General features: G+C 39.9%; 1 protein-coding gene across 14 annotated transcripts in view; it reads left to right on the plus strand.

Moving 5' to 3' along the window:
- The window catches only part of VTI1A (vesicle transport through interaction with t-SNAREs 1A), a 365,858-nt gene that overhangs the window by 213,926 nt on the left and 131,667 nt on the right, over positions 1–20,265 (plus strand). For 10 of the 14 annotated variants that reach the window (XR_007122681.1, XM_047702427.1, XM_047702426.1 and 7 more), the window contains 2 exons: positions 1,408–1,478; positions 2,165–2,226. Coding sequence is in view for 13 of the 14 variants with exons in the window: in XM_047702427.1 (XP_047558383.1) it covers positions 1,408–1,478; positions 2,165–2,226 (133 nt within the window). In the remaining variant the exon portion in view is untranslated. Of the gene's footprint in view, positions 1–1,407; positions 1,479–2,164; positions 2,238–3,348; positions 3,613–11,539; positions 11,574–20,265 lie in introns of those variants that run through there. The other 4 variants (XM_047702437.1, XM_047702438.1, XM_047702436.1 and 1 more) reach the window with 3 other exon arrangements.

Below are 20,265 nucleotides of genomic sequence, written 5' to 3' on the forward strand. Positions count from 1 at the left end.
TTCTCTATATCGATCATCATCATTCATCAAATGCTTATTATTGCTAAAGGTCAGTCACTGTGTTAAGTATTCTAACTGAATTATTCAACCTTTACCCCAGCACCTTGACATAGTATGATCTTCTTTCTATTGTAGAGGCGAAAAACTAAGGCACAATGAAGTTAGGTAACATGCGGAGTCACATAGCCATTAAGCATCGGCACTGGGGATTAGGGGCTCACACAGTGTGAGTTCCCAGCCTAAACTCTCCGTGTGGCCTACCCACAGTTTTTAGGATGTCCCTCTAAAAAGTTCGTTAGTACACATACATGAGCCCAATAACTGCCGTGGTGATTTCCTAATGACTTTATGAAATTATTTGCTACCATTGAAATAGATGCTTGTTGAGTGTTTCGCTACATGGATAAGCCAGAGATAACTGTTGGTGTAGGTTGTGGGTAAAAAGACAATGCAAAAGGAAAAAAAAAAGAAGAAGAAATGTGGAAATGCAATAGGTTGCCAGCATTATAGGTGAGTTGGATTGGTCTCCTTTTCTCGTGGAATAAGGTACCTCCCAGGTGATGGAGACTGAGTCTGAAAAAAAAAAAAAAAAGTATTCAAGGCAGCTGCATATTTGTCAGGTTAGGACATACCTACAGTCTCGTAAAAGGAGGAGAGCCGACCCGTGCCAACCTAGTGGGATGATCACGGCGGAGGAAAACCTTGTCGGAACTCAGCGTGTGCTTTTTAATGACTGTTCTAACCTGCCTATTCCTGTATAAATGGAAGTTCTGTCTGCAGCTTGAGCTCTCCTCAACCGAGCGTGAAGTGAGTCTCAAGGTCCCAACTCAAATATCCACAGCAGCTGAGAACACACTAGGGGAGCCCTTGCTCCAATCCCAGAGAGAGTTCCACTGGCAATAAGGCACGGGAGTTGAGAGTTCAAGGACTATGTATGTAGGACGAGTACTTCAAAATCAAAATTGTTCTAACTGGAGTTTCGCTTGCATATGCAAAGCAACGCAGTAAAAAAGTGGGGGAGGTCGAGTAGACTCATTAACGTTAGTTGTAACCCACAGACCCAGAGACTAGATTCCATGATGATAAGATAATAGAAAGGCCTGTGCTCTCCATCTTGGCGGATAACAAATAGGCCGAGGTGGACTTGGGCAAGTCCTATCACCTCTCCATCATCACTGCCTTGTTGGTCATGTTCTAGAGACTGAACTGTAAATCCCAGTTAATCATACCTAAGATACATAGGTAAATGTCTTCAATACCTCTTAAACATTTTCCAAGTATATGAGATGTGTGCCCGATACGTAACGTACACTCGTTGAACGTGAACTCTGCACCCACTGCCATTGTGGTACTCCTGGAGGCTACACCCAAAGTCATCTTTCCTCACTCAAATTTCCTTTTCCACAGAGCAAATTGGCCAGGAGATGCTGGAAAACCTCAGTCACGACAGAGAAAAGATACAGCGCGCACGTGAACGAGTAAGTAGAAGCGATACAGTTTTTTTCATAAATTCAGTAAATGAGAAGACATAAAACAAAAGGCCTTCAGCACATGCATACACAGTAGCAAGGACATAAATATAAGTGTGTATAAAAATGGCAACGGTATATGAGGGATGTCGGGGACGGGGACAAGAAAAAAAAGAGCGTGGAATCGAGAAAGAATAAGCTGACTCTTTCTTTCCTCATCCCAGAATGCCCCCAGGTAGATATTTTATTTAGCTCTATAACTGAGAAGGTCATGAGGGAGATTTTGGAGTATGTCAAGTCTTTCAGAGTGAAAGCTGTGAAGATAATGATGTCTCCTCCTCCTTCAGTTTATTTCCTTTCCATTCATATTTCTAGGACTTCACACCTTCAAAATTGGATTTTAATTACGAGATGTATATTCAACTTTGTCAGCCTGCGAGATATTTGCTTTTATAGCCAGTTCAGGTATCCAGTTTAATGCTCCTGGGATTACCTATCACATGTAGTTTTCTAAATCTAAGAATTTTGCAAATATTTTATAGCTATCAAGATGTATTTTAGTCTACTTAAGTATTTATTGCTAATTGGATTTTCATCCATGAAAAAAATTACTGCTTCTCAGTACACTTTACAGAGCGATCCAACTGCATGACGTCTTGTTTTATTTTGTTGTAATGCTGCTTTTCTGCTCCTAGCTTCGGGAAACAGATGCTAACTTGGGGAAAAGCTCCAGGGTTCTGACGGGGATGTTGCGAAGGTAAGAACAAGGTAGGGACCTATCTTCCTCTCTCCCTTTTTTTGAAATGATGTTTTTCTTTTAGTTGCAATGGGGCATTTTCCAGCCATGCGAGCCTCTGCTCTTAGTACCCTGTGTCAAGACCCTTTTGAAATGACAGAGCACTGATACTAACTCTTGTTTGGACAGGAACACATACTGAGTAACTTAGATTAGAGAGAAGGTTTGAGCTAGGGGGGTTACCTCAAGCTATGGAAAAAATTAGGGTTAGACATGAAGTATTTTTTCATAGCCCGAGGAAGTCCCCATGGCAGGAGCACACTGATTTTATTTTCTATTTCGATAGCCTCCTTCTTCTAGAAGGAATGTGGGCCTGCTGGTATCAGGAGCACACTCGGTATTAGCTGTGTTTTCTCTCTGTTGCCTTGTTTTCATTTCTTTCAGAGATGCTAATTGGGGGAACTCTTTTGATTTTACATATATTTAAAGATGCTTTTTAAAGTTTAGAGATTATCTGAATAATCTGAATTCCCATGTGTGAGCAAACAAATGTTAATGTTTTATATCTGTCACTAACCTTTGACTGATGGAAAATATTGGGGAGAGTGTGAAAGTCAATGAATGAGTGGGTAATATTCCATATTGTGTATTTTTCAGGGGGAAGTGAAAGTGTTTTCACTGTTCTGATAATTAGAGCCATTTTTTACATATATATATATATATATATATGTATATACATATATATATATATATTCCACATGGCATTTTCTTACATTTGGAATCTACCTAATAAGATTATCATTTAGCATAACCTTCACTTTGGGACTGTAGCTGGAAATGTGAATAAGGAATGGTGAGAATCGCCTCTAGGATGCCTTCGTTGGAGTTTTAAAAAGAGAAATTCTTTGGCGTTGATACTTTCGGGACAACTGTTTTAGAGTAAGCAAAGTCGTCTCTGCTCACGCATCTGTATATAATAATTTGCTAGAAGTGTGTTTGCGGTGTTCACGATGGGCGCACAAGAACCAATCAAAGGTGTGGTGGCTTGGTCTCCATCAGGCTGATCAGTAGCGAGCCTGAATTTCCCAGGACACTTCCAACCAACACGGACCTAACTCCCCCATGTCCCCGCTTTTCCTGCAGGCACAGTCCCGATTCAGAACCATAAGCCATCAGATTCTCTGCTTAAGAGTAATATGTAAATGACCTAGAAAAACTCAAAATCCATAGAGAAGTGGCAATTGAAAGGAATGCTTCAGTGCCTATAGACAATAAAAAAGGAAAAAAGTCCTCTATTGCTTCCCTGGGAGGGCCCCTGCGATGTGAGCTGTAACGAATATTCTGCATATGTCTCCATTTTGTCAAATCTCATTAAAGAGTCCTCCTGCTTTATGTCAATTGAGCTGTCCAGAAATCATTCATCATTTTTAGTGTAAAAAAAAAAATCATGCAGTTATTTAAATAATATCATATTAATGTTAAAGTTCAGCTGTCATTTAAGGGTACGGCTTAATCAGATGTAGCATTTAGGAAAAATAGTTTATTCGGGCTCTACGTGGCTTTCAGGTTGGCAGATTCAAATAAGGATTTATGAGTTTCTAAACCAATGTATTTCTGTCCATGTTTCTGCTTGATGTACCTCACCCTTTTGTGCAAGACACTGCAGACAGTTATTTCAACAAATAAAGCATCTCCTCATATTGTGTTTGAATAAATTTGCAAGTCATTTAGAGAGGGCGAAGCACAAACACTTCTGCAACCTTTGACTGGGCTTTCTGTAGGACAATTAGACTAACGCGCCTGTTTCATAAGCCTATGGAGGGAAGTGACTCTGCGAAGTCTACTTGGGGTCCTCTTTGTAGGATCACTGATGCTTCTCCTTTTGGGATCTGTCTAGGGTATGAACAGAAATAAAAATCCCCAGGTGGACCTCATCTTGCTATGGTGAGCCAAGGAGACACTTAGCGTGCCCCCCCCCCGCCCCCGCCCCGTGCATATTGGTGACTCTGTTTTTTATAAGGCTGAGCTGGGATCGTGGTATCAGCCAAGGTATCCAGAAACTCTTAATCAGCTCTGTACCTGAACTGAGTCTCTGGGGAACCACATGCAGGTGGTGGTTCTGTTCAGTTTCTAATTACTATTCTACGTGGTCGACAATTTAGTTTGGACTTGGGAAGGGGTAAAAATATTTTATCAACTTCTTCACTTCATTGTTTTTATTATTCCCTGGAAAACCAGTCTCTAGAGAAATGGAGCCAACTTTTGTGTACCAAAGTCTTTAACTGAATGCTCTGATTTTGCTTCCTCTATTACATCCCTCCCGTCCACGTGGCACTCCCTTCCAGCACCAGGGAGACTTTCTTTCCGAGACAGAGATCACATTCTCTTTTCGAAACCGCGTAGCTACATTGCGTGTCAGCATATGCTTCTGATTTAAGTAAAGGTATGATATCAAACCACATGCCTGTCTGTCACCTTCACACGTGTAAAAGGAATTAACATCCTCTTTGTGCGGTATAGGCGTTTACCTCCATACAACGTAAGGTTCCTGATTCTCGTATGACAGATTCTATATGACTGGGAATATTCTACAATATACTAACCTGTGGACTTAATCTATTTAAAAGAAAGGTTGCTGATTATTTTTATTTTTTTAAGTTTAGATCATTTTAAATTTTGTGTATTGAAGGGAAATGTCGTGCCGTGGCCCCTCATTTGGGTCATTTTATTTGTTTCATTAGTCTTTTGGGAAGACAGGTGAAACTAATGGCCTATCAGTGCCAAGGTCTGTATATTATCTGTAAGACTGACCAAAAAGCAGATAGGGAAATAAAAATGAGTAAGTGGCAGCCACCACCATTCATGCTTTTTACTTTTTTCTCTTTATTACCATCACATGAGATTAAAAAAATATATATATTTATTTATTTGTTTGTTTGTTTGTTTCCTTCTTTTCTTCCTTCCCCTCCTCCTTCCTTCCTTCCTTTCTTTTTTCTGCTTATTCACTTCCTTGGTAATTATTTAATGCCTGTGTACAAAGCCTTAGGAAATCCTCAAATGAGACTATTTTGATCCTTGCCTTCACTCTGCCAGAGAATATTGACTTGGGAAGTACTGAGGGAAAGGCACCTGGGTGGCTCAGTCAGATAAGCTTCCAACTCTTGATTTCAGCTCAGGCCATGATCTCAGGGTCATTCAGAACGAGCCCCAAGTCAGGCGCCATGCCAGGTGTGGAACCTGCTTAAGATTCTCTATCTCGCTCACTCTCTGCCCCTCCCCCACTTATGTGCTCTCTCTAAAAAAATTAAAAGAAAAGAAAAGAAAAAAGTCCTCGGGGAATTCCTAAAATTAACGTAATTCTCAAGGAAGCTCTTGAAGATTCTGCAACTCCAGTGAATGCTTACTGGTCATTAAAAAGGATGCCAAGAAAACAACCAATAGAAAATATCATTCAAATAGCTGTAAAACCAATACGATTCAAAAGTTTAGAGGTGCAGGAGATGATTTATCAAATCATAAACAAGTTTTGAAAGGAGCTAAACATGCAAAAAGTATTGAGACCCGTCTAGTTTAATGAGGTAGCCACTGATTCAACCAAAATAAATAAATTATTCTTCACGTAACTACGCTATATTACCAAGAGGAAGAAAGCAAAGGAGAAAATTGGTCCATTCGAAATTATAACAGTGAAACTTGACATCAGAACACAGATATCAGTGATTTCCTGGAAAGTAATTTTTCTTCTGTCTTGACAGAAGATGGAGAACTAGCTAGGGACAAACTGCTCATTTCCTGACTCTGTAGACAGAGTTTGGAATAAAGTGCTATTCAGATAATAATGAAAATGGTCATGAAACAAATGGCCATTCATGTGGTGACTGGGGCCAAAGAAATGAATTTTTCATTGACTCTCACAAAATGTGATTATTACAACTGCTTGTCTTAAAGCGTCACAAACAGTGCTGAGTGGCTCACATGTTGCCCTTCGTACATTTGCGTGTCTGTGCGTGTTTGTGTGTTTATTATTTCCTGTACAGCTGACTGGAAAGTCTTATTAGAGCAAACAGAGCTGGCGGTCAGGGAAAATGAAGATAGAACTTTACAAGATTTTCAGTCAGAAAACAAAAGAGCTCGTGATTTTTTTATTTTCCCTTTACCTCTAAAGAGTGAATAATTGATCAGTAATCATATATTTGTTTCTAAACGTAGCTGAACGATTTCTTGCAAGTATAATAGTTATGATTTGAGATCTCCTTTGATGTAAATTTGGAGGACACATTACAAAATTTATGTTGGCTCATCAACTGCATGTTATGTCCTGGCAAAGGGCTTACAAAAAGAAACAGCATATGTCGTATTTTTTTTAAGCATCTTTTTCTATCTAAGGTATCTATCTATCTTTACCATCTAAGGTAATCTATAGGATTACCTTAATATCAAATAATTTCCTCTCTCCCACACAGGACCTTTATGTGCCCCTGTTGTATTAAATTTTTTTCTAATTAAAAAAAATCGGAATGTTTCCTTCAAAAAGCAAATTCTTGTTTATCCTTCCAGCGTGCACGTAATAACTTGTGTAAGCAGGGAGCTGGTGAGCGGCCTTTTGTATCCCATCTGTAAGATAAACAAGCCAGATAGTATTAAAGTCAGCTGGGGCCTAGCCAGCACTATTCATATGTTCTTATTTAATACTTGTATTCTTATAAGAGCTACCTCTGAGTCAGTCTGGGGAATAATTGCCACCTATCATTGCTATCACATTTTACCTTTTAAACATGGTTTTGTTGCTTTGGTAGAACGACAGGTAAAAAAACATCTGGAAAATTTTAATGTACTGTCAAAATGATTCGTAAGGGTAAGTGTACCAGAAATAGTAATACAAGACCAATGTAAGCATTGGAAATACACATTTTTTTAGTAAACAAATTTATTCTTAAAGAAATATGCTACAACTCAGTGTTTTGTTTTGTTTTTTTAATCTTCTTTGAAAATTCATGCTCCTGCCCCACTCCATTTTGCTCAGGAAACATTTTGTTGTATTTTAATTATTCTTACTACAATATCTAAAAATTCAACAGTAGAGAGTTTCCAGGACTCGTAAGAAGGATGTCCTTGAGAATTTACTCAATTTTTATACACTGAAAAGTATGTCTTCCTTTGCAGTCTCTTAACATTTACATTTTCACTTTTCTTGCTTTGCTGCTTTTCTCTGTTTATCCATTATTCCTCTTTTTTGGCCTGTTTTTGCAAGTGTTAAACATGAACTCTGACCTTAAATTAATATAGCAAAATCCTAACCTCCAAAATATTCTTCAGCTTTTAATCAAGTGTGTATTCATTCAAGAATGAAATGATTGGGTTCCTGGGTGGCTCAGTTGGTTAAGCATCTACCTTTGGCTTAGGTCATGATCCCAGAGTCCTGGGATGGAGTCCCTCCTCAGGCTCCCTGCTCAGTGGGGAGCCTGTTTCTTCTGCCCCTCCCCCTGCTTGCATACTCCCTCATGTCCTCTCTCTCTGACAAATAAATAAAATCTTTTTTAAAAAAAGAATAAAATGATTGAATCTACTGCAGATTCTTTAGACTTAACAGATTTAGGATCTGAGATTAGAGGAATGCTACAAAGAGAATTTTTTAAAAAATAATCTTGGTCCTTTTTATGTAAGTTCATTACCATCCACTTGACTCACTGCCTTTGTCCAAATTAAAGAACGGCATTGGATTTCTTTATATGTGTTTCCCTTTGACACCAGTCTCCTAGCTCCTGTGTCAGACATTTAAACACAGCATCTGAAGTTATCTGTCAGTGACAACTCTACCAGCTGCCATTAGTGTGTCTGACCCGAACCATACTTTGCCCACACTATCCAATTCAATCCTTAAGAACCCTGTGGAGGAAGCATCATATCGCCATTTTCCAGATGAGAATACCTGTGCTTAGTAAAGTAAACCCTCCATTGTCAAACACACAGAGGGGCACAACATTAGGATGAGAACTTGACTCACTCTTTTGAATGCATTGCACCAAAAGGTTCCAAGAGCCAGTTTTCACTAATGCTGAGATGGAAAGAGTACAATCTGATGAGTTTTCGTTATACAGATAGTTACTGTCATAGGCTATCTGTGTTATAATTCCGTTTCTTCTGTGAAATAATTGTGGTAGTGAACCATTTCCCTTAGAAGTCGGTTGTTATAGCAAATGGAAAAATACATAGTTGGTTAGAAACATTGGCAGACCTGCGTTAGTCGTCCCACCTTCTCCCCCTCCCCCATATTTTACTGTTCTTGGAAATTCAGAATTTTAAGATCTATTATTCTTCACTCTACTGTGTCTTTTATTAACAAAAACACTGTTATGTATGCACTCACTGATACGTCCTAGGTGGCAGGCTCTATTCTAAGCACTTATTACAGATTATTTTATTTCATCTTCATGACAACCCTAGAAGACAGAGATTATTACTCCCATTTTAAGAAATAAGCAACTGTGATTAGATGTCATTCAGCTGTACATAAGTGGTCTGCCTCCAGCGTGTTTTTCCCTACTGTGCCTCACAGATAGTCAGGCAACCTTTCCAGATAAGCAGACAGTCTAGAAAGCAGTGAATAAGCCTGACCAGTCCCACTAGCTAAGATGGGGCTGAAGGCACTTGGTCTGGTCTTTGTAGAATAGAAGCTGTTGTGTACCAATGGCATCCAAGGGGGTGTGTCTTTAAGTTATTTAAGATTTATTTTTGACCATAGACTGTGGGGCATTAACCAGACATTATGCAAAGAGAATCTATAATCTCCCTTACCTCCAGTATTCTGCAAGTTTCATTGTGAGGAAATTTATTTTTATATCTAACCTTATGGCACTGGGGCCTTTTTCTCACTGGAAAAAGCAATCCCAGTTTTGTTTAATTATTCAAAATTAAATTCCTGCCTATGCGTCAAGAGGCATATGCCTCTGTGAATAAGAGCCTCCCTGGCTCTGCCACTTTCTAGCTCTTTTGGCAGGTAACCCAGTCTCTATACCTCAGTTTTCCCATCTGTAAAACAGGGAAGACAGTAGTCCCTATCTTACCTATTGTTATGAGGGTCATGTGAGTCAATACACGTAAAGTACACATAACAGTGTCTGTTACATAGCAAAGTTTCAATAAATACTAAAAATGTTGATTATTATCATTGCTTTTAAAAAAAAAAAGTCCTGAGGGTAAAGACAGAAATCAAAATGTTAATTAATAGTTATTTTAGGTTGATGAATTGCAAATGGATCTGTTTAAATTCTTTTTTTCCACTGCCAGATTTCCCCAGTTGTTTTTATAGAATGAAAAAATCAATAACAATAAAAATAGGCCTGTTTCAGTACTGGTGCCACCACCCTCCGTCCCCACTTTGTGACCCTGCCTCAGCAGTGCTGCTTGGACTGCCTCAGAGTGCTCAGAATACTACCCAGAGCAGGCGGTTCCTCCAAACTCAGTCCTTCCCAGATGACAGTCCACCCCTGTTTTTGGACTATTGAGAGAGGGGAGCCTCTAGGTCGGTCTCAGCGCCTCTTCTCCTCTTAGGTTCTTCTAAATGCTGTTGGCCAGTTTACCTTGCAGAGTGCAAAACTAGCCCTGTGTCCTCCGGTGGTTCCCCGCTGCTTGCTGACACATGTCCTCCCTAATCTAAACACTAAGGTCTTTCAGTGAACATTCCACCTTCCTTTGCTCCTACTCCCAAGTTGGATGGACCCATGACCCTACTGAAGTCCACTACCTCCCATCTCCCAAGCTAGCCCGAGCCCTTTACTAGTCCTCCACCTTTGTTTCTTCTGTTACTTCCTCCTGAATATCCTCCTTCTCCCACCTAGTATAGTCAGGAATCTTCTGGATGAAAGTGACAGAAACCCAGATTGAACCAGCTGTAAGCCACAAAAAGGAAATATATTGCTGCGTGTAAATAAATAGTTACAGGGCGGAAGCAACTGCAAACACAATGGTGTTCTAACAGCAGCATGGGGACGGGATCTCGCTTTCTCTGTCTCCCAACCCAGCTCTCTTGCACGTGGGTTTCTCCTTGTGGAGGCGGTTTTTACCAGTTCTCTGGACATCCACTGAACATAACCATTTTTCCCCCAGTAGTTCCAGTAGAAGTCATAGCATGGAGTTTTACTGGTTCTGGTTTGGCTCTGGTTGGGTAAAAATCCCATTAATCCACGATTGGTCATTTTAGACCTGGAACCTCACACAGGGGATGGACATTCAGCCTGAGAACAGACAAAGCATAGTTTCTTAAGAAAAATCCAGGAGCTTTTACTGGAAAGGGGAATAGATACTGTGTAGGCAAAAACAACAGACAGTATCTTCAGAATGTTCTAGATAAACTTTTATCTGTACTCTGCATCTCACCTGGAATACCACTCTGTCTGTCAAAGCTTTATCAGTTTCTCAGCCAGAAATGATCTGTCTTGGCCCTGATTCTTCACAGTAGTTTGTAACTCTTACAAGGCATGAATGTCTCCTGCTTCGCATTATGTCTATTGTTGTTATATGCTTACCCGTCTTAACTTTCTTCTAGACCTTTTTTGCCCCACCTCATCCCTCAGAGGATTTTATATAGCTCCCCACCACATTGTGCAACCCGCTGAAACAAACAGGGGAGGAAATCCCAGTGTAAGAGAAATCAGAAATCAGACAGGACCAGGGAATCCCTCTACTACCACCAAAGCATAGACTTTGGACAGACTCATGTACAGATATCCAGGCAGGTGGAGAATGTCCTATCGGAAAGCAAAGCAGAAACACGATCAGAGAATTCAGTGTTTTATAAGGTGAAAGTAACCTTTCGTTGAGGTCAGGCAGAGCCTTTCATGCCGCTGAGATGGTCCCTGGAAGGAATAGTTTTGGGGAGATGGCGACAGCTCCCAGGCACATCCCCGCCTGGAAGGGAATGAGGTATGTCTTTGTATCCGGTTCTGCTCGGGGTCCTCAGGTCTGGACCTTGTGTCCAGGAACTTGTGTCAGGAACCTCGTCGCCTTTAGACGAGGGTCAAGTTACCCTGGCACAGGCCTGATCAGTGAACAGTCCTTGGGAGAATGACCAAGAATAGTTTCGCAGTTGCCGTGTAGGTTCACGTGGGTATAATTTAGTTGAAACCCTGCAGGTTTTTATCTATTGGACTTTGGCAACAATGTAAACATGCTCATTGAAAGAGGAAAAAATAAGGAACGTCACAATAACAGAATATTCCTGTCCATTATTTAATCACAATAGAAAAGCATCTTCTATTTTCCTTGGTTGTGAGCCACAATTTGACCTAATTCTTGAATTACTTCTCTTTTTATGATTTTTTCCTTTCTTCCCCAGGATACATGCCATTCTTTAGCTCGATGTGGAATATGAAGGCTGCACTTCACCTTCACCATCAATGCCTTCTTTGAACGCAGCCTTGAGCTGTTAACTCGAAGCAAGGAGCCTTAGGCCTTCCTTATAAACAAGTAATGGAGCCCTCGGCCCCCCTTGTCAATGGCTATTTATTACATATACCATCACCAAACAACATTTTACAATTCCAGGCCCCCACACCATCACACCACTGTCTGCTCCATTGTCAGCTGAGGGAGGCCTTCGGCCATCTGTTTCATTAAACGCCAGAGGCAGTGAACAATATCTCAACTTCATAATGCAAGCGTCAGGGCTTCTCTCTTCACAAACCTCCCCCTTCTGCTGCGGCCACCGCCGCCGCCGCCACCACCACCACCACCACCACCATATTTTTTTGTTTGAACGCTCACATTGTAAATTAGTGTATTCACACATCAATTTTAAAAGGCTCGCTGTGTTGTAAGATGGGACAAAGCAAGCTCAGTTAACAGCTCAGGCACAGTGCAGGTGGTCCAGCTAGCTGCTACCCAGATCAAAAGTCAGACAACTGTGAGTCTTCTTTTGAAACTGCAGTTAGGGAGACAAGGCAAGGCTTATCTGCACAAACAAGAACGAGTTATAGATATACATCACAAATGCAGGAGGACAAAAAGGGGTTTCATAATCTTGCAGGATAAGAAAACCTTCCACTGCTGACAATTCTGCGGGCATCTCTGGAATATGTAGCTTGTTGTTCTCTCTCTCTCTCTCTCCCCGCCTCTTTTTTTTCCTTTTTTTTTCCTTTCTTTCTTTCTTTCTTTTTTTTTTTTTGGTAAAATTAGTCTTTTATTGTGTGGTGATTGATAATTATTATTTATGCTTTGGTGCTGTTCCTAAAGTAGCTAAGAATTTTTTTAAGCCACCTTTGAGGCAGGAAATGGCTCCTTTTCATGGCTGCATTTTATTTTTCAGCAGCATTTAAGGACAGACTCCTATTTATACCACACAAGCAGTTTTGTCTGTTGTAAACAAAGTAAGTGGCTGGGAATTGTGCTTTCCCAGAAATGTTTTCCAGGGAAGCCATAATAAGAAACAACTGTGTACATCTTGAGAGTTTGTCATCTAGGTATTAAGAAAGAATTCTTTGCTTTCAAGGGGGAAAAAAGCAAAACAAAAAACACTGTGAAGAAATATATTCAATATCTGAAAGTATAATTAAAATATTTCTTAAACTGCCAAAGTTGGCCACCTTTGCTGGTATTAACTGAGGTTGTTTTTATTCTTTATTTTAAATCGTCTCTAACATTTCTGGACAAGATAGAACTGAAATGAGAGGGAACATCATCATTTTTTTTTTTTAAACGTCAGTGCCCTATTTAAAAAACCAGTGACTTCTTTGCAAAGTTATGTAGAGAACCTTGGAACGTAAGTATGAATATCAGTGGAGAAAGTGAGAGAATGATAAATTTTACCAAAAATTTACAAAGAGTTTTGAGGAGGCTTAGAACTGATGAAAAGAACAACACTCTAATCTCCTATAAAATTATGGTTTACCTAGGAAAAAAAAGAGACTCTGCTTTCTGATACCTTAATGATTTGATGTATGAAGAAGAAAAAGCTATCAGCTTTTTAATTACCAGAATCAGTTAAAGGTGTCTGAATCAGGGCCCCAGAGCAGTTGCCCCTATCCTGAAGTGGGCTTCCCAGAGTCTCTGAACCACTAGAATTTTCTGAAAATGTTTACATGTGTGTACATATGTATCTTTCTGGGATTTTCCACAACATTTTCGAAAACCCACAACCAACTCCAAAGAATTGAGAAATGGGACATGGTTATACAACTGCTTACCATTCCCTTACTAAATGCCACTTAATTACTTTGCTATTCGAGTGTATTTGCAATGTGTTGACCTACAAGAAACACTTATTTTGAAGTTTCTGCAAAATTTAACAAAAACTTTGCAAGGTATCTTCCCCGGGGAAATCAGATCATGTATCAAAAATATATCCTGAAAGACAGTCACAGCAAATTAAAATTTATATAGGATCTTGGGATTTGTAAGGCCCATTCACATACATCGTTTCATTTAATGTAATCTTGAAAAGAACTCTGTGGGTTGGTTTTGCCACTATTATCCTTATGTTATAGATCATCAAGACCTGCCGTAGTTGAGTCTTGCCCAAGGTCATTCCACCCAGATGGGACAGAACTTGGCCCAGTATCCTGGTTTTAGCCACAGAAGCCATTTTCTTAGCAATAACAGCAATAGCAACATCTTCAAAAGCAAATATTTAATGTTTATTCTGTAAAGGCAATGTGTTAGGATGGGAGATTCAACAAACTCGGAACTCTACGGCCAGATAGTTCAATGTCTTTAAGAAACAACAATACATAGTAGCTAGTGCTATACATAAGTGGGAGATAAATGCAGGGCATGAGGATAGTAAGGAGAAATCCCAGGGGCCTGTGGTTAGGGAGACTTTATAGAGAAGATGGCAGGTATCCGGGCCTAAAAGTCCCTGCCCAATTCTCAACCCACATGTGGGGTTTGCTGTTTCCCTTTCTATGGCAGCTTCAAGGTTGTAACTCCCCGCAACAGAATTAGAATGTTGGGGGTTGGTGTTAGAAAGATCTGTTTGGCCACCACCATGTTGAAGGCACCTAGGAAGTTAGCCAACAACATGTAAAGGCACCTGCTCATAAGATAAGTATGATCCAAAGACCTGTTGAGAATTTTTCTTTGATTGTCATGGAGTTTAAGATTTTCTTCAAGCAAATATGATGAGCTTGAAATCACCTAAATAATCTCATTTCTAAACAATCATGAGAAACCTCTTCACATTTTGTGCCCCAGTTTTAGAAAGATACTGAGAATTTTCAATGCACTTGACTAAAATCACATATTTTAAAAATTTTATGACCTTTGAAATTATACTGCATGTTGACCATTTCACAAACAGATCAAAGAATATTGGCAGAATACATTGACTATTTTATTGTGGCATATTATTTGATAAAAAAATAAAGTGTATCACTTTAAAATACTGAATTTTTTCATATATTCCAATTAAACTTTTCTCATCAAATGGGCTTATAGAAATTTAGTTAGTAGAAAACTTGCCCAGCCAATAAAGAAAAGCTTTCATTTTCTATTCTGTATACATGATCTGAAACCATAGCCTGTTAGGTCTTTTAATCTGTTTGTTCAAGGCCAAGCTATTTATATGGATAATTTTTAAAGCTTCTGTAGAAAGAAAAAAAGAACATTTTATTTATTCACTGAGGTTTTTATGTGCCTTGAAATTGCATTGGTAAAGTATTTTCAAGCTCATGGATGTGGAGGAGATAAAAGGTCTCTTATTTTATAAGGCTTTATATAAGCTTTTCAAATGTACAGTTTTCTCATGGCTAGAATTTTTTAAATAAAAATTATTTCACTATTATAATTGGAGTTTGATGTGGGCATCTTTTTCTTTCCCTGAATTACATATTAAATTATGTGCTCAAGATCGTCTTTATTACGTTTTACCTTTTGGATTTTAATAGTTCTCTTACTGGAGAAAATAATTTACTAATCTTCACTGTTAGTATTGGGCACCTATTTAATATAACTAGGAGTAGAAAACGCAAAAATCAGATTTAAGAGATAAAAAATGAAAGCTATAACTTGGTTTTGCAACATGTTGGTAAAGATGAGAAATTATTTACCTCCTTCTCCTAAAGAACTTTTGCTAAGCCTGGTAGACTGTGAAAAGGAGGAAGGAAAAAAAAAAAAAAAAAAGAGGCATTTTTAAACTCTGGGGCAACTGGATTCAGACCAGATTCTGGGTGAACATTAGCTGCTGTTAGCTCTGCCATGTCAGGGCCAAGAAACAGCTTTCCCTGGCTGGAGCATTCCCAAGCTATCACGGCCATCAGACAGGTGGGGAATAAATATTGTAGAATGGTGGGACATTTGAAGAGCAAGCTCCTGATCCCCAGGACTAAAGTTGGACAGGCTTCAATTGGAGCAAACAGGTGTTCCTGGGAGGAGCCGTCCTCAGGTGGCTGGGGGGTGCCATATTCTTTCACATACATAAAAAGTTCCCCTTCCTTCTGCCTGCAGGAAAATTAGAATTAACTACAGCTTTTTCTTTTGAAATGGAAAAAGAGAAATAAAAATATGGCACCAGGTTTTGGCTCCAACTGGATTTCCGTGGAGCATGTAATCTATGATGAATGATGAGTGGTTTTTTTTTTTGTTTTTTTTGTTTTTTTTTAAGATTTTATTTATTTATTTGACAGAGAGATCACAAGCAGGCAGAGAGGCAGGCAGAGAGAGAGGAGGAAGCAGGCTCCCTGCCGAGCAGAGAGCCCGATGCGGGGCTCGATCCCAGGACCCTGAGATCATGACCTGAGCTGAAGGCAGCGGCTTAACCCACTGAGCCACCCAGGCGCCCCATGAGTGTTCTTGAAGTAAAGCATCCTTGTTGTTTTCAGCATTGGAGATAGCGTCAAAACGGAATGAATTGCAAAGAATCTTTTTACCAGAGAACCTGTGAAGTGGAGTAGCCTTTCTTTCCTTCTTTCATTCATTTGCTCATCACCAAATATTTTGTGAGCGCTGGAGATGGAGTGTAAGCCAGAAAGACCCTGCCCCCAAGGCCTTAGCCTAAGGTGTGGGAATAGTAATTGGTTAGAACATGAAAGTGAACCTGAGTAGTCTTTCAGAAACTGTGGCTAGATCTAAAGCAGTTGCTAGCCTCAGAAAGGTTTCTTTTCTGTAATGGCACCACTCTGAGGATGTGACTAACATATTTTATTCAGGGCACTCTTTTTAAATCACATTTTTGCTATAAAACATAAAATAGTATTAATAAAGGTAATTCTTAAAGGAAAAAACCATATTTAATCCCTCCACCTTGAAACAAACTACCCTCTTTGATACAAGTATTCCCTCCTTCCACTCATGATCCACGTAGATTATCATGTTGCTTTTCTCGTGTGATATTATATCGTACACTTATTTCTGTTTTCACATTTTCCTCGTAATTTTGTTTCTTCCTCATTAAAAAGTCTTTTCTAATAACAAAAGTTTTTTTAAAACCTCTTGTTTTTTAAAAAAAAAAAAGAAAGAAAGAAAGAAATTTATCAAGAAACAGGGAGAAAGCCATCCATAATCACAGTGGTGAAACGTAGCAACTGTAAAGTTTAACACATAGGATTTTTCCAGCTCTTGCTATATCCTGATGCTGTGTGTCTGCGTTCATAGGTAATATTAACCTCTTCGGGTGGTAACCTTGGGGAGAATAAGTATTTCTCTCATTTGTGACTTTGCCATTCTCGAGTCCCTCATCTTAATCTAATTTTGTGGTCAGCTGGGACATATCTTCAAGGAACTTTTTCAGGCTAAGTACATGATGTGGAAATCTATGAAGAATCAGGTTCTTGCACTGACTCTTAAAATGGCATTTCCTTTCCCTTGTTCTGTAGGATCTTTCTTCCATTGTCCTCGTGTTGTTTTGAGTTTTTATTTGGGTTGGTTACTCTTGAAAACCTCTTCTTGGATCTGCAAATGGACGGCAGCTTTCTGTGCTTAGCCCTGTCTAGTGATTGTCCTTTGTCTTCCAAACTGCCTTTATGGGAATGAAATGGGAATTCTTTCTTCCCCCACTCCATGACTCTGGCATGAGAAATGTCCAGCCCTTGGATATGTCCAACTGTCCTCTCCTCCACCACCCCACGCAGCACACTTTACTTAGGAAGACCACACTTCCCAGCATCCAGTGCCTTACACCACAGCCTTCCCATTGCTCTTCAATTTTGCTTTATTGTTTTCCCAGGAACTCTAGTTTCTTACTGGCTGTAGAAAAGAAACAAGATGCAGAGCATGGAGAAAGAGGAATGAATATAACCGTCCAAAGAGGAATGAATATAACCGTCCAATTACCTCGTAAACTGCAACATACACTCATGAGAGAGACAGCGGCTCAGTTCCTGCTTTTGACGGACATTGCAACTTTTTTTAATCTAGTAGCAGACTTTGTGGAGGGTAGACTACTGCTTACAGTTTTTAGCCCTATTCATTTTTTTTGTAGTGGTAGAAAATCCTTCCAGACTCTGGCAATTTATGATGTCCGTTTTGGTGTTGTAAATTATCATCATTTTGTTGTTTTTCACCCCAGTTTAAAGGGTACTTTGATAGATGCAACATCAGGAGCCTTCACCCAGGCACCATTTTAAACTGGAGACTGTGAGTGATCTTTAAAATTGCCCTAGATGAGGGGCCCATACAAACCATGTCTTTAGCTCAACCCTTGGGCCTGTATGCCTGGGTGGTCTTGTTTTAACTGTCGCTATTTAATTATGGATGATTTACTGATACCAGGCATGGAAGCCTTAGGGAAAATGAAATCCCACGTGCCAGTTTCTTTAGATGAATCTTCTTTGAGGTTTAAGTGTCCCTTTTGGTAATGTACTGAGTCAGGATTTAGGGGGTCATTCCAAATACTGCCTGGGAAAGTCCGCTGCGCCATCTCTATTCACTGATGGAGACTATCGATGCGTCTTGTAGACAAGGCAGGACTGCCTGGGTTTGGTATGATAGACAAGCCCATCTACCATAGGCCAGGCGTCCTCACACATTTCCCTGCCCCCCATTTCCCTTTTCTGTTCCTCCTAGGGAGAAGTCTAATCTCCAACAATAATGGTGACTTAGCTACAGGAACTGATTTCCCCTCTTAAGGCTCCTACCCTGGGAACCATTTATTAGGAAAGTGGTAATGGACTCCACAAATACATGAAAGGAGCTTTCCTGGGTATGTGGGGATGGAGGATGATTCTTACCTTCAGAAAATTCATGCCCTAATCAGAAAGAGATAAGGAGTGCAGAAGTACTAACTCAAGACATTTGGTAATCAGAAACCTCAGGGCACAGTTCCAGAAGTCTGGAGATGATTGTCAGCTTGGAGTAATCAGGATGAGTTTCACAGGGCATTTGTAATGGCCCTAGAAGGAGGGTAACATTTGCCCAGGCAAAGTTAAAAGGCATTCCAGGCTAAGGAAACAGCATGAACGGGGAGATAGCCTCTTGTAAGGCAGGTGTGGCAGACAATTCAAATCAGCTCTTTATTGTTGACTATATGATTTTTGCCTTTCATTTTCTGATGTCCCCCTTGAACAGTAGAATGTGGGTCACGTCACACAAATTTGCTGTTGTGCCCAGTCATCTGCTTCCCGTCTTTACCCTCCACTGGGGAGATAAAAGCTTGGCAAAGTCATAATGGGCTGAAAACCTATGATCCACCTTCTCCCACCATCATTATTCCTTACTGAACACCTACTACACACTCCAGGCAGAATGAACCTTATTAAAAGGCCATTTTCGTTACATAGTTTTCATATAACCCATTGATGAGTTTTACCTCACAAGGTCATATTTCCTCCTAAACATCCCTGCTTTCATTGCTTTCCTAACTACAAGTACAGATGTGTGTAGACAGAATGGACCTACTCCACCAAAGGTGGGATTTTTTTCCTTAGGAGCCCCTGACCATCAAAAATACCATTCGGAGCCAGTGCCCAAGAATCCTCCTTGTAGAGCTGGTTCTCTTAATCATTAGGCTTGGCTGTCTCTTCGGATGCTGCGTAGGCAATAGTGTGACATAACCAGATTCGTCTCTGAGGATACATCGATATAGGACTATAGTGGAGCCAGATCTGGGAAGATGTTAGGAGGTCACACATCAGAGTCTGGATGGACTGAAATCAAACTTGACAACATTGACTGAAATTGGCGTGGGCATGGTGCTACCTTTTTTTTTGTTTGTTTGCTTGCTTGCTTATTTGTTTTTGAAGGTAAATTTTGCTTTAATTGGACTTGAAGTTTTTAATCCAGCTTTGCTTTGGTGAAAAAGGTATTAACCGTGTGTCTTGCCAAGATGTCATTTTAAAAAAAATTTCCAAGAGGCGCCTGGGTGGGTCACTTGGTTAAGCCTCTGCCTTCATCTCAGGTTATGATCCCAGAATCCCGGTCCAGGGATCGAGCCCCATGTCAGGTGTCTGCTTCTCCTTCTGACCCACCCTCTCTTGTGCTCTCTCTCTCTCTCACTTTCTCTCTCAAGTAAGTAAATAAATAAAAATCTTTTTTTAAAAAAAAATTTCCTAGTAAAAGTCATCTCTGGCACTAGGGTTCTTTTTAGGAACACACCTGCCTCGTTAATAAGCAAGTTCTCTGGATTTTATTATTTCCACTTGCAAATGGGGATGCTTAGCCGCCAGTCTGAAGAGAAGCTTCTGTCCTCATCAGCATGACTAAAGGGATCATGAGATTCTTGCATGTAACTGGTTCTGCTACAAAATCCTTGGCCTTCGAATCTATAAGGAGAAGGAAGTGTGAACAGTCAACACACATTAACTGATGGGTAACAGGTCAGCACACCGTACGGGCCGTGATGCAGTCTGGAAGGTTTCTTTTTTCTTCTTCTGATTTGTATTTATTCCACAGGTAGTATTATGAAAGCAAAAGAAAACCACATTCTTAAAAAGAAAAGGGAAATAAAATGACTCGTAGCCCAACACACCTACAATTTTATCTTTTTCTTTTTTAGTCTTTATTCATAGGTCAACATTTTTCTTTATGTGGCATTAATACAAATTTAAATTCTGCCTGTTTCTTTTGAACTTCGCATGATAGCCTGTGCTCCTGTGGTCCATTTAATACTGTTGCCATCTTGTCTTTTTTAATCGC

Source organism: Lutra lutra, chromosome 14 (genome assembly GCF_902655055.1).
Source record: "Lutra lutra chromosome 14, mLutLut1.2, whole genome shotgun sequence".
In the NCBI taxonomy this organism is placed as follows: Eukaryota; Metazoa; Chordata; class Mammalia; order Carnivora; family Mustelidae; genus Lutra; species Lutra lutra.